This window comes from Ceratotherium simum, chromosome 22 (genome assembly GCF_057802395.1).
Source record: "Ceratotherium simum simum isolate JZ-2026a chromosome 22, ASM5780239v1, whole genome shotgun sequence".
NCBI lineage: Eukaryota > Metazoa > Chordata > Mammalia > Perissodactyla > Rhinocerotidae > Ceratotherium > Ceratotherium simum.
The window spans coordinates 2,442,453-2,457,863 of NC_141921.1; the positions used below are offsets into that span (position 1 = coordinate 2,442,453).

Sequence of the window (15,411 nt, forward strand, 5' to 3'; positions counted from 1 at the left end):
GCAGGCAGTTGCAGAGCAGCATTTGTTGGAAGATCTGGATGAGGGCGGCTGTGGCCCAAATGTGAGAAGTAAGGGGGATGGGCCGGCCCCGTGGCTTAGTGGTTAAGTGCACGCGCTCCGCTGCTGGAGGCCCGGGTTCGGATCCCAGGCGCGCACCGACGCACCGCTTCTCTGGCCATGCTGAGGCCGCGTCCCACATCCAGCAACTAGAAGGATGTGCAGCTATGACATACAGCTATCTACTGGGGCTTTGGGGGAAAACAATAAATAAATAAAAATTATTAAAAAATTATTAGAAGTAAGGGGGAGAGTGGTCCAAAATGAGATTGACGAGTTAACTAGGGAGCAGATTGGGGGCCTTGCAGGGCAATGTTAAGAAGGTTAATTTTAGTTGGTGGGGAGTGGGGAATAGGGAGGCAGGAGTACTTCAGAAAAGAACCCCTCATAGCAGAGGGTATACTTGATCTGAGAGTAAACTTGAAATATCTGTCTGGGAGACAGGGCAAGTCAGAGAAGAGGAAATAGCAAGGGCAAAGCCCCGCCCACAGGACCGGAGTTTAAAGTGTTGGGGCAAGGAGGCGGAAATGAGATAGGAAAAGGTGAGGGAAGACAGCCCGTTGCAGGCAGGGCAGAAGACGATGACATTTTTGGTCGGGTAGTGCAGTGATAAGGTAGCATTTGGGATGGATCTCTGCGGAGGCCATGTGGTGCATGGATTAGGCGGTGACAGTGGAGGCACATCTCCTTTGACTCCTGGATACCCCCAGATGCTCTGAGTGAGGCATGTACACCCCCCGCCCCCGCCACTCTGCCCCACACTGTGCATTAAAGACAGCAGCCTCTAGGGTTCCCGGTGATCCACTATAAAATTCAAAATGGACCATTCTTGGAAACCCATTCTCTAATTATGATTGTAGGTTTGCTGTGACTCCCTGAGGATTCTTCAAGTTGTTATTTCTCAGTCAGAGAAATCTGCTGGGAACCACTGTGCGATGCAAGCACTGACCCCCACCCCCACCCCCACCCCAGGTGTGCAAGATAATCTGCTGGGTCATGGGGAGATTACTAGATATCTATTTATGTTTCATTCTAGAAAGATTTAAGACAAAATGAGTTTTAATGATATTAACATATGGATTGTCAGTAGTACAAGTATAAAAGTTATGCAGAAATATACCTATTTTAGTGTTACATGCTCAAAAATACTTTACTGATAGAGATAGAATAAAAACAAAACCCTGGAGACCTTAGTTCTGTGGACGTGGGCAGACCTGGGTTTAAATCTTTGCTCTGGCCCTTATCTAGATGCATCAGTTTAGGCAGCGTGACCTCTCTTGATTTCTGTTGCTTGATCTAACATGTGTGGACAACACCCACAGATGATTAATCGCCGTAACAATAAACTGAGCTATACAAAGTGCACCACACAGCTCTGGCTCATGGTTGAGTCTCTACATATTAGCTCTACATATCATCATCGTCAGTCAGCTCCCAGAGATGCTTTGGAGACCATCTTCTCTCTATGAACACTCATTGGCACATGGGGAGACTGAGCCTCGCAGAGGGAAATGACGTAACGTATAATCACGTATGTGAAGGTAGAATAACAGAGACCATACCTGAATCCAGGCCTCCTTACTCCCAGGCCACTTCCTGCTTGTCTTCCATGGGGTGTGGTTTCCAGGCAACTGTGAGGTCCTACATAAACTCTGTATCTTCCTCCTTTGGAATTCCAATCAGTGGTATATTGAAAATTCAATTCTCAGGTTACTTGGAGAATTTCGGATTAAGATCTCTGACAAAACATTCGCTACTAGTTGCTGTTAGTTACTCTTGTTTGTTTATGGAATTAAGGGAAGCAGGTACACCGGGGCAGAAATCTTCAAACCATTCAGCCTAGGGTCTTTTTCTCTGATCTAGGTAGGAAAGCATTAATGAGGTGGTACACCCTAGGCACTCCTCTCTCCCGGGCACACACATCCAGCCAGCCACAAATGCAACCGAACAGTATTTCTCCAATTTAAAGAGATCCCTCTTAAACATCAAAAAAGAAATTCTCGGGCTTTTAACAAAACTCTGAAAATGTTTGCTGCATCTTGTTACTAACTGATTCTTATCCTTCATTAACATTTTATCTTTCAGTAAAACATTGAAAAGATTTTTATTAATTTGAAAACCCCCAGTCAAAACTTTGTTTTGAAATTCTTATTCTGAGGATCCCAGTTTGAGAAATAGCACCTTAGAGGGAGTTTTCTACACAAGCAAGTTGCTAGTCAACCCCTTGCTGTTCCCGGGGGTCTTCTAGGATTTCCTACATCTGATCAACTCAGTCTACTGGGTCTCTCCCACTAGACTCAGAATCTCAATGGAAGGGATTTAGGTTTTTGCTTTTTTGTTTTTTTACAGGTAATTCTCCATTATATTAGAATTAGAAAATTACTACAATAATCCATTGATTTGTCCACTAGAATGTAAGCTCCATGAGTACAGGGATATTTATAGATTCTGTTCACTGCTGTATCTCTAGCACCTTAGAACTTATAGTAGGCACTCATATATCGAATAAGTGAGTGAATGAATGATCAATCAATCAGTGAAGTTTTATACTTCCCCAGATGTTGCTACAGTGTTGTTTTTAATCTAATCCTCACAACAGACTGGATCATTAATAGCTCCTGTGGCCTAAAGAACAAAGCCCAAAGCTTTAGCTAGGCTTCCAAGGCCCTTCATGATCAGGTCCAGCCTTTGCCAGCGTCACTCAAGCCATGTTCTCCAGCACAGAGCTTTGCAAGCACATTAATTAGCTTGGGCTTACACCAGACCAATCTAATCACAATCTGTGGGGTGGTATTTGTAAAAGCTCCTACGGTGATTCTAAAACACAGCCAGGGTTGAGAAACACTCAGACTAACCCAGCTACTCCCTGTTCTCTGAATATCACCGTAATCGTGGGTCCTCTGAAAAGCTTCTTCCTCACTTCTCTCCCTGTTGAAACCCTGCTTTCTCACCAAGACTTTTTCAAATGTCATCCCACCTCTGCAGCTATTCCTAATCCTCTCCCCACCAAACAGAAAGTTTCTTTTCCCCTCAGCTCCATATGACATTCACAGCCTTCATCACATTTTGTAAAGCTGTGTGCCCTTCTGAAATGTGTCTTCCTCCAGACAGGAGAGGCTTCCTCCAGAGGGGAGAGGAGAAGCTTCACTCACCTGGGTACCACCAGAAGCTAGCCAGTGCCCAGCACGAAGAACGCCCTGAGGCAGTACAGTATACAAGTGATGATAATTAATTAGGGTGACCACACAACTCGTCATTCAAACTCGGATCCTTTTGAGAGTAATGAGGGGTGCTAGTAATAATAGTGTTGAGACAAAAGGTATAAACGGGGACTGTCCCAGACAAATTGGAAATATGATCACCGGAATGACAGTGGCCCACTCTGAGCTCTTACTGTTGGTCAGTCACCGTTCTACATGCTATGTGTCATTTATTTGAACTACACAGTAACCCTATGTGGGAGCAACTTGTTTACACTTAACAGAGAAAGACGCTCTGGCAGACATGCATGCAAAGGAAGTTACCCAAGACAGCACAATTAGGGGAGTGGATGGGAGGGCTGGGACTTAAACTCAGGTCCTCTGAATCCAGAACTCATGTTCTGGGCCATTAAGTCCTATTGTCTCCCAGTGGAAGAACTCAGACCTTGGAGTAGGACACAATGAGGTTCTCTTCCCAGCTCAACTTGAAGTAACTTTAGTTACCTCTCTGGCTTTAGTTTATTATTCCAGAGAATGATGACAATGCCTATTTCCAGAAACCCTGGAGGATTAAATGAGATAAGGTATGAGAAGATCAGGCATGGTGCCTGTGCTTGTGATGTACTTGTCTTAGGAGGAAGATATCTGCCAGCTTACTGTAGGCTCCATAAGACATCTACTCAAATAGCTATGACGCAAAGTGAAAAGTGGTAAATGCTATAACAGAGTACGGAGTGAGGTCACAGGAGGCCCCATAGCCTAATGGTTAAAAGCATGAAATTTTGCATAAGACCTGGGTTCAAAATCACGCTGTGTGATTTGAGTAGACATTTCTCCAAAGATGATATGTGAATGGATAATAAGCACATGAAAAGACGCTCAGCATCATTAGTCCTGAGGAAAATGTGAAACAAAACCATGATGAGATATCACTAAACACCAATTAGGATGGCTAAAAATAGTTAAAAAGGCAGACAATAAGAGATGTTGGCAAGAACATCTGGTAGAGAAACTGGAACACTCATACTTTGCTGGTGTCATTGTAAACTGGTGCAGCCACTTTGGAAAAACGGTGTGCTCCACTTCGGCTGCCCAGGGTTCACGGGTTCAGATCCCGGGCACGGACCTAAGCGCTGCTTATCAAGCCATGGTGTGGTGGTGTCCCATATGAAGTGGAGGAAGTCGGGCATGAGTGTTAGCCCAGGGCCAGTCTTCCTCAGCGAAAAAGAGGAGGATTGGCAAAGGATGTTAGCTCAGGGCTAATCTTCCTCAAAAATAAAAATTTAAAACAAAAAATTAAGCATAGAGTTACTGTATGACCTATCAGTTCCTCTCCTAGGTATAATACAAATTCAAAACATATATCCACAGAAAAACTTATACACAAATGTTCATAGCAGCATTACTCATAAAAGCTTTTCGGCAACAAGCCAAATGTCCACCAACTGATGTAGTATATCCGTACAGTGGAATATTATTCAGCAAAAAAAAAAAAAAAAGTGAAGTACTGATACATACCATAACATGGAATAACCTTGAAAATGTGATGCTAAGTGAAAGACAAGTCACAAAGGACCACATATTGTGTGATTGATTCCATTTATATGAAATGTAATTTACCTCCAGAATAGGCAAATCCATAGAGACAGAAAATAGATTAGTGGTTGCCCAGGGCTGCTGGGTTTGGGGGAGATGGGAAGCGACTGCTAATGGGTACAGGGTTTCTTTTTGGGGTGATGAAAATGTTCTGGAATTAGCAAGTGGTGATGGTTGTATGACACTATGAATATACCAAAACCACTGAATTGTATACTTTAAAAGGGTGATTTGAACGATATACGAATTATATCTCAATAAAGCTAGGCTTTGCCGTTGGCTTTGGGCATTGGTGTCATCTTCTCTAAAATAGGGCTCATAACAGAACCTAATTCAAAGAGCAGGTGTGAGGATTACTTGAGAGATTGCTTGTAAAACTATTGGCACAGTGACTAGTATGGTAAATGCTCGATAGTAGTGACAATGTTGATGATTTTCCTTAAACACATGGCCTTTCTCTTGTCCATCCTGAAGCATAGGGTCAGTGGTGCTTTCAGTGAAATAGGCTGGGGATTCGTGATGTCTGCGGACGCATGAAGACTGACCCTCTCCCTAACACAAATCGTATGTGCCTCTGATGGAACAGCCTTATGGCCCTGATATCTGTTATTTATTTCTTAGCTAATATAACTGAGACCTTGCTCAAGATGTGCTCATGAAAAATTACCCTTTTAATGGTGGAACATTTAATGAGAAACTGGATTATCTACTACATAAGTGCCCTTCATACAAATTAGCTTGGCCCTGGGTCCTAATCTAAATTGGACTCCTTACTTTCCTCTAAATGGCCTAATATTTTCTTATTAATCTCTGCCCTTGTTCACCTGATCTGGCTCTGCCTCCTCCTATGAAGCTTCCTTCTCAGTGGAGCTCTGTGCCCTGATAAATATTTTTTAAGGCTGTCTTTGTCTCTGACTCATGGACATCTTTTGGACATGATGTGGAGACTGGAAGCTGTTTGTTCCATTTCCAAGCTGTTTCCCCAGTGGAGTTTTAATGCTGCCATTTATTGAGTATCCACAGATTTGGGCCAGATGAGTTTTAGTACAAGGTAGAGATGGAACTTTATAGGGAAGTTGGATAGATGAGAAGAGATTGATCCTAGTGGTTAAGAGAACAGGCTTGAAAACACAGAACACAAGCAAACCACAGCCTGGGCTTTGGCATCAGACGATCTAGGTTCAGGTCCCACTCAGTGAACTTGGACAAGTTACTGGGCTTCTTGGACCTTCAATTTAGATCCTCGTGTATCAAACCTGAATAATAGTACCTACCTTTAGGATTGTTTCCGGGGCTAAACAAGAGGGTGCATAAAAAGTGCTTTGTATAGGTGTGATAAATGCTACCTGGTATTGTTATCATAATTAAAGTTTGGAGAAAGTCCCAAATAGTGAAAGGGAAGTTATTAGTGCCTGAAATAGTGTCATGTGTTGAAGAGGCAGAGATGGTATTTGTGGTAGAATAAGATAACCTTCCCAAGAAATAGACCAAGCCATAGGCCACTCCTAAAACATCGCATAATAACACGGGAGATGTGACCTGGAGTGCCAACAGCCCTGTTGTTTAGCTAGAGATCTATATAGGGTGGATCATGGCAAATGTTCTTCTCTTTGTTCTTAGCTTTAGTCTCTGACATCTGCCCTCACAGAACCCTGAGTCTTAATTTTTACATTGATTACAGTTTCCAGCTAATCATCCATGTGTTATTTTGCTTTGAATATTTGAATATTATTCAAAGGCTGTAATATCCTAAGAGTCAGCAAGTGTGCAGTAGAAAGAACACTAACTGGGAATCAGGGACCATAGATCCAGGCCTCGCTCTGCAGACGTTTCTGCTTTGTGCCCCCTTGCCCTCAGCACAGTAACTTCTACGTGCTCCTTTTACTGGGAGGATAATGGTGACTAGAGCTACCATTTACAGAAAGCTTACCATGTGACTACATGCTTTGCACATACTATCTCGTTTAAGTTATGATTCATAATAACTCTGAAAGTAGATATTTAATCTTCATTCAACAGATAAGGAAACTGAGGCTCAGCAGACAGTCTAGTTGGCTTACAAGTGAGGGAGCCATGATTTGAAATGAGAATGTCTGACTTTAAAGCTTGTACCTTCTTACACACCTAGCATAATGCACTACACAATTTTTATTTGCGGTTACCAAAAACTTGAGCTTCTAGGGGCACAGACTGTCTCGTTCATCTGTTGCCAGTGAGTAACAGCATCTGGCACAGAGGAGGTGCTCAATAAGGGATGAATGAATAAATGAGTGAAATACAAGTCGTGTTTTCTCGATAGAAAAGCATTGTACAATGGTTAGCTATGGCTGGTTTTTGGTTTGTTTTTCTTTTTCTATTTTAAGCATGTTCTCAAATAATTCTCAACCCCAAGGTATGGAAAAGCCTTAGCTTGCTCATCATATAAATAGAGGGAAATGGGCTGAGTTATCTCTAACATCATCTTCAGCTCTAAGTTTCTGACCAATGAGGGAAGGCATGATGGAGGAACTATCAGAAGTTGAAGTTAATGATGTTTTAGGAGATGAATTTCAGAAAGCTAGGGCATTCCAGGTTTTAAGAACCACATGTGCAATACCCCAGCCTGTGACTAGTTTGATGAAAATTTGATGAGGGCAGAAATTTGAATTCCTATGTATTCGTCTTTTTTCTGGCTATGTGAACTTGGACAGACTGCTTACATTCTGTGACTTTCATATTCATCATCTGGAAAATGGATATAGTTGAGTTGTGATGAAGAGTTGTTATGAATAGTGTCATGGCTGAGTGTTATGAAGTGAAGATAAAGTTTATGAAACATCTCTCATGAAACACATACTCAGTTCACAGTAACTTTACTGTCCTTTATGTGGATGTGTTTCAACTTCTGGTTGATGTGTCTTAGCAAAATATTATGTTAATAATTACGGAGAAAGCTTGTTGCAAGGTATGAGCACACCATACTAAGTAGTGTGGAAGCCTATTTCTGTGCACACATGAGTTAGCAGAAGAGAGATTGTAAAACCATTTTTTGATAATTGTCCCCGGGTCGTTACTTGATACAAAGCAATTACTCCGGAGTCTCACTATAAAACAGCCCATGGAATTGGGTGTAAGGAGGGCCTTGGACCCTGGCTAAAGTCATATTAAATGCTGGAAATGCCAAAGAGGCTCAGTACTAATACTTTTCTAATAAGAATGTCAGACATGAACGCTGAGTGTGGTATTATCATTTGTTGAATATCTAGTGTGTATCAAACTCTGTATTGGGGGCTTTACACATGTTGTCTGACTTCTATATCTTAATGCCCTATTGCGGTTGGTTATTCTTAACTTTTTTTTTTCTGCCTAAGAAAACAGAAGCACAGGGAGGCAAAGTGATTTGCCTCAGGATTTAATTTCTCTTTTATTGAGGTAACATTGGTTTATAACATTATATAAATTTCAGGTGTACATCATTATATTTCAGTTTCTGTGTAGACTACATCATGTTCACCACTCAAAGACCAACTACCATCCATCACAATACACATGTGCCCTTTTACTCCTTTCACTCCCCAACCTCCCCACTTCTCCTCTGGTAACCACCAATTAATCTCTGTATCTATGTGTCTGTCTGTTGTTGTTGTTTTTATCTTCCACATATGAGTGAAATCATATGGTATTTGGCTTTCTCTGTCTGACTTATTTTGCCTAGCATAATACCCTCAAAGTCCGTCGATGTTGTCACAAATGGCAAGATTTCATATTTTTTATGGCTGAGTAGTATTTAATTATATATACACAACACATCTTCTTTATCCATTCATCCACTGATGGGCACTTAGGTTGTTTCCAAGTCTTGGCTATTGTGAATAATGCTGCAATGAACATAGGAGCAAATATATCTTTTCAAATTAGCCTTTTTGTGTTCTTTGGATCGATATCCAGAGGTAGAATAGCTGGATCATATGGTATTTCTATTCTTCATTTTCTGAGGAATCTCTAGAATGTTTTCCACAGTGACTGCACCAGTTTACATTCCCACCAGCAGTGTATGCGAGTTCACTTTTCTCCATATCCTCTCCAACACTTGTTATTTCTTGTCTTTTTAATTACATCCATTCTGACAGGCATGTGAGGAGATCTCATTGTGGTTTTGATTTGCATTTCCCTAATAATTAGTGATGTTGAACATCTTTTCATGTGCCTGTGGCCATCTGTATATTTTCTTTGGAGAGGTGTCTGTTCAGATCCTCTGACCATTTTTTAACTGCGTTGTTTTTTTGTTGTTGTTGAGTTATATGTGTTCTTTATATATTTTAGAAATTAACCTCCTATCAGATATATGATTTGCAAGTATCTTCTCCTAATTTTTAGGTTGTCTTTTCATTTTGTTGATGGTTTCTTTTGCTGTACCAAAGCTTTTTAGTTCGATGTAGTCCCATTTGTCTATTTTTTCTTTTGCTTTCCTTGCCTGGGGAGATATAGTATTCAAAAAGATACTGCTAAGACCGGTGTCAAAAAGTGTACTGAGTATGTCTTGTTCTAGGAGTTCTGTGGTTTCAGGTCTTCATGTCTTTAATCCATTTTAAGTTAATTTTTGTGTATGGTGTAAGATAATAGTCTACTTTCATTCTTTTACCTGTGGCTGTCCAGTTTTCCCAACACCATTTATTGAAGAGACTTTCCTTTCTCCATTGTATGTTCTTGGCTCCTTTGTCGAAAATTAGCTGTCCATAGATGTGTGGGTCTATTTCTGAGTTCGCAATTCTGTTCCATTGATCTGTGTGTCCATTTTTGTGCCAATACCATGCTGTTTTGATCACTATAGCTTTGTAGTATATTTTGAAATTAGGGAATTTGACAACTTCAGCTTTGTTCTTTTTTCTCAGGGTCTCTTTGGCTATTTGGGGTCTTTGTTGTTCCACATAAATTTTAGGATTCTTTGTTCATTTTTCGATGAAAAATCTTGTTGGGACTTTGATAGGGATTGCACTGAATCTGTAGATTGCTTTAGGAAGTATGAACTTCTTAACTATGTTAATTCTTCCAATTGAAGAGCACAGAATATCTTTCCATTTCTTTGTGTCGTCTTTGATTTTTTTTCAAAAATGTTTTACAGTTTTCAGTGTACAGGTCTTTCACCTCTTTAGTTAAATTTATTCCCAGGTATTTTATTGTTTTTGTTGCAATTGTAAATGGGATTGTATTCTTAATTTCTCTTTCTTCTACTTTGTTATTAGTGTATAGAAACGCAACTAATTTTTGTGTGTTGATTTTGTAGCCTACAAATTTACTGCATTTGTTTATTATTTCTAATAGTTTTTTGGTGCATCCTTTAGGGTTCTCTATATATAAAATTATGTCATCTGCAGATAGTGACAGTTTTACTTCTTCTTTTCCAATTTGGATCTGCTTTCTTTCTCTTTCTTTCTTGATTGCTCTGGCTAGGACTTCCAATACTATGTTAAATAGGAGTGGCAGAAGTGGGCATCCTTGTCTTGTTGCTGTTCTTAGAGGGATGGCTTTCAATTTTTCACTGTTGAGTATGATGTTAGCTGTGGGTTTGTCATATATGGCCTTTATTATGTTGAGGCCCTTTCCTTCTATACACATTTTATTCAAAGTTTTTATCATAAATGGATGCTGTATCTTGTTGAATGCTTTCTCTGCATCTATTGAGATGATCATGTGATTTTTATTCTTAATTTTGTTAATGTGGTGTATCACATTGATTGATTTGCGGATTTTGAACCATCCTTGCATCCCTGAAATAAATGCCACTTGATCATGGTGTATGTATGGTCCTTTTAATGTATTGTTGTATTCAATTTGCTAGTATTTTGTTGAGGATTTTTGCATCTATGTTCATCAGTGATATTGTCCTATAATTTTCTTTTTTTGTGTTGTCCTTGTCTGGTTTTGGTATCAGGGCAATGTTGGCCTCATAGAGTGAGTTAGGAAGTGTCCTGTCCTCTTCAATTTTTTGGAAGAGTTTGAGAAGGATAGGTATTGTCTTCTTTGAATGTTTGGTAGAATTCACAAGGGGAGTTGTCTGGTCCTGGACTTTTGTTTTTTGGGAGGTTGTTGGTTACTGTTTTGACCTCCTTACTAATGATTGGTTTCTTCAGATTTTCTGTTTCTTCTTGATTCAGTTTTGGAAGGTTGTATGATTCTAAGAATGTATCTTTCTTCTGGATTATCCGGTTTGTTACCATATACCTTTTCATAGTATTCTCTGATAATCCTTTGTATTTCTGAGGTGTCTGTTGTAATTTCTCCTCTTTCATTTCTGATTTTATTTGTTTGAGCCTTCTCTCTTTTTTCTTGGTGAGTCTAGCTAAAGGTTTGTCAATTTTGTTTATCTTTTCAAAGAACCAGCTCTTAGTTTCATTGATTATTTTTCTACTGTTTTTCAGTCTCTATTTTATTTATTTCCACTCTGATTTTTATTATATCCTTCCTTCTACTGATTTGGGGCTTTGTTTGTTCTTCTTTTTCTACTTCCTTTAGGTGTATTGTTAGATTGTTTATTTGAGATTGTCCTCTTTTCTTAAGGTAGGCCTGTTTTGCTGTAAACTTCCCTCTTAGTACCACTTTTGCTGTGTCCCATAAATTTGGGTATGTCATATTTTCATTTTCATTTGCCACTAGATATTTTTTGATTTCTGCTTTGATTTCTTTGTTGACCCAATAGTTCTTCAGTAGCATTTTATTTAATCTCCATATATTTATGCCTTTTCCAGTTTTCTTGTAGTTGATTTCTAGTTTCATACCGTGGTGATCAGAAACGATGCTTGGTATTACTTTAGTCTTCTTAAATTTATTGAGACTTGTTTTGTGGCCTAATATGTGATCTATCCTGGAGAATGTTCCATGTGCATTCAAAAAGAATGTGTGTTCTGCAGTTTGGGGATGGAATGTTACATATATATCTACTAGGTCTATCTAGTTAATGTGTCATTTAAGGCCAGTGTTTCCTTATTGATCTTCTGTCTGGATGATCTATCCATTGATGTAAGTGGTGTGTTCAAGTCCCCTATTTTTATTGTTACTGTCAATTTCTCCTTTTATGTCTGTTAATAATTGCTTTATGTATTTGGGTGTCCCTATCTTGGGCACATAGATATTTACAAGTTTTATGTCCTCTTGCTGGATTGTTCCCTTTATCATTATGTAATGCCCTTCTTTGTCTCTTGTTACGGTTTTTGTTTTAATGTCTATTTTGTCTGAAAAAAGTATCGCTACTCCACCTTTCTTTTCGTTTCTATTTGCATGGACTATCTTTTTCCATCCCTTCACTTTCAGTTTATGAGTGTCTTTAGGTCTGAAGTGTGTCTCTTGTAAGCAGGAATAGATGGGTCTTGTTTTTTTATCCATTCAACTGCCCTGTGTCTTGTAATTGGAACATTTAGTCCATTTACATTTAAAGTAACTATTGATAAGTATGTACTTATTGCCATTTTGTTACTTTTCTTCTGGGTGTTTTTGTAGTTCTTCTCTGTCCCTTTCTTCTTCTCTTGCTCTCTTCCCTTGTGATTTAGAGGCTTTCTTTATTGTTATGCTTGGGTTCCGTTCTCTTTATTTTTTGTGTATTGATTGCAGGTTTTTGGTTTGTGATTACTATGAGGTTCATATATAATAACTTGTGTAAACAGGAATCTGTACTAAATTGATAGTTTCTTAAGTTTGACCTCTTACTAAAAGCCCTACACTTTTACTTCCCTCCCCCCACATTTTCTGCTTTTGATATCATATTTTACCTCTTTTATTTTTGTGTATCCCTTATCTTCTTATCATGAAATTAAATCATTTTAGTACTTTTGTCTTTTGACCTTCATACTAGCTTTATAGGTGGTTGATCCACTGCCTTTACTGTACATTTGCCTTTACCTGTGATATTTTTTCTTTGATAATTTTCCTATTCCTGTTTGTGGTCTTTTCTTTTCCACTTAAATAAGTCCCTGTAACATTTCTTGTAAGGCTGGTTTAGTGGTAATAAACTCCTTCAGTTTTTGCTTGTCTGGAAAACTCTTTATCTCCCTTCCATTCTTAATGGTAACCTTATCAGGTAGAGTATTCTTGGCTGTAGGTTTTTTTCCTTTCAGCACTTTGAATATATCATGCCACTCCCTTCTAGCCTGTAAGGTTTCTGCTGAGAAGTCAGCTGATAGCCCTATGGGGTTTCTTTTGTATATAACTTGTTGCTTTTCTCTTATAGCTTTTAGGATTCTCTCTTTAATTCTTGACATTTTAATTATAATGTGTCTGAAGGAAGTAAAATTGTATTAAAAATTAAAAAGTTACTACCTTAGAGACAGGCACCTCCACGCCCTAAGGATTCCTGGTATAGGAGGGAACGTTTATCGATCCTGACTGACTCTATTCATGAAAGACCCACCCTAAACTGTTCGGGGAAGAATTGAGAACAAGAGAGTGCTCCAGAGGGATAAGTTTGGGAGGGTCGGGGTGGAGGGGGTCCAGATGGAGACGCGTGTGTGTAACCTGATAATTGCTTCGCGCCATAGCAATTCGCGCCATAAAATGTAACTGTTTAAATGTTTTAAATTAGCCAATCATGTAAGACCGCGCCAACCTTTTCCCGCTTTGTGCTTCCAAACCCTATATAAGAATTTGCCCTTTAAGGTCCGGGGTCGACTCCTCTGTCTCCTGCGAGAGATACGTGTCGACCCGGAGCTCCGCTTAATAAACCTCTTACCTCTTGCGTTTGCATCAAGCTCGGTCTTCTGTGTCTGTGGGTCCGCGCCTTCCCGAGGCTGGAGTTGGGGTTCCCTTTTTGGGATCCTACATGTCTTGGTGTGGGCCTCTTTGGGTTCATCTTGTTTGGTGCTGTTAAGTGAGTCAGGCCCCCAGTGTGGCTGGTTTCTAGGCTCAGGGGCTCATGGTTACTACAGGCCTGTCATGCCACTCGCTACAAGCCACCTCTCTTTTGGTTGTGGCAGGCGTCTCACCAGATCTGGCTATGCTGCCTTGCAGTACCCAGCTGCCTCAGGAGCACAGATGGGTGGAGCTGGCCCCAGGCGTGGCAGCGTATAATTGTTTCAGGTCTTGGAAGGTGGGGCAGATCCCCTTTGTGTCTGTTTGCGATGGCCAGTGGCACAAGTCTGCTGTGGACCCACATGCCCCTCCACCCATGGGCCCACACACCTGAGGGGCCAGCATGCGTGCCTCACCCATGCAGACCCACTTCCCCTGCTGCAGAGGTCCCACATGCCGCACCTGTGCAGGCCCAGAAGGTCACAGTGGGCTTGCGCGTGGGTGGGGCCATTGCCTGGGGCAGGCTGCCTGCCCTGGCTGTACTTGATTGCCTCAGGTGCTCTAGTGGGGGGGGGTAAACCTCCCCCCTGCACTAACAGGCTAGAGGAAGGAATCCAATGGTGGCTGCTGGCCTCTGTGTCGGCTCGACTGAACTGGGTCACAGTAACATCTACCGCCAGTGTCTCGTTCCCTGCGGGGGTGGGCCCAGCTACCTCCTGCCTCTCCAAGATGTACTCTGAGCTTAGTAAGTGAGTCTCTTTTACCAACGGACTAGGCACTTTTCTGTCTGGTGTTTTGTGCTGGTTTTCAGATCGGGTCAATCTGTGTGTGGGCTCTTTAAGAAGTTCTGTAGTTTCTTTCTTTGAAGTTCTGTAGTTTTCCTGGGTGTAGTCCCTGTTGGTTTTCAAAGCCAGGAAAGCCAGGTATTATGGCATCTCCTCTTGGTTGTGCTGAATCTAAGGGCTGGGATGCCTACTCTGGAGCTCATGTCCTCCACTTCTGGAAAAGCTCCGTACCTTTGAGATGTTCTGGCCATTAAGGTCTGTGGCTAGGGTGTAGCTTTATTCCCTCAGCAGGGCTGTATTTCTGCCTCTTCCACCCCTGTCAGTGTTGTGCCTTGTTTGGGGGGTTCTTCTTATCCGGTTTACACATCTCTCTGGGAGGAAATTGTTCCAAGTAGATGTAGATTGCTGTGTCTGTGGGAGGAGGTGTGTTCAGCATCCTCCTATGCCACCACCTTCCAAACTCCTCTGCCTCAGGATTTAAAAGGATAGAGCCAGGTGGGTTCAAGATGGCTACATAAGAGGATAGAGTCAGAATTTCCATCCAGGAGTACTGTCATTCTTTTCTACATGGTCCAGTGATCTGACTTTCCTAGAATGTAAATGAAACCAGAGAATGAATCTCGGCCTAAACGCCTACATATCTGAATCTGTCTTTTCTCTGTTTTCAGGTCAGGATCGCAGCGAAGCCACTTTGATAAAGAGGTTTAAAGGTGAAGGGGTCCGGTACAAGGCCAAACTGATCGGGATTGATGAGGTTTCCGCAGCTCGGGGAGACAAGTTATGTCAAGATTCCATGATGAAACTCAAGGTGCTGTGCAAACATTTTATTTTAAATGTCACAGGTTTAATATGACTGAGATAAAAAAGTGATTACAATCATTATGGTAAAAAAATTTTATTTGTGTGTTGGTAAATTACTTGGTTCACTGATGAATCCCTGCATTTATTCATTGGGGAGAGAGTTCAATCGTTCAGCAAATGTTTATTGAGCACCTATGGTGTGGAGGTATTTTGTT

General features: G+C 40.8%; 1 protein-coding gene across 1 annotated transcript in view; it reads left to right on the forward strand.

Annotated features, from left to right (window-relative positions):
- Positions 1-15,411, forward strand: part of DAB1 (DAB adaptor protein 1) — a 282,123-nt gene that overhangs the window by 126,450 nt on the left and 140,262 nt on the right. The window contains exon 3 of the mRNA XM_014793827.2: positions 15,064-15,203. Within this exon, the coding sequence (XP_014649313.1) occupies positions 15,064-15,203 (140 nt within the window). The remainder of the gene's footprint in view (positions 1-15,063; positions 15,204-15,411) is intronic.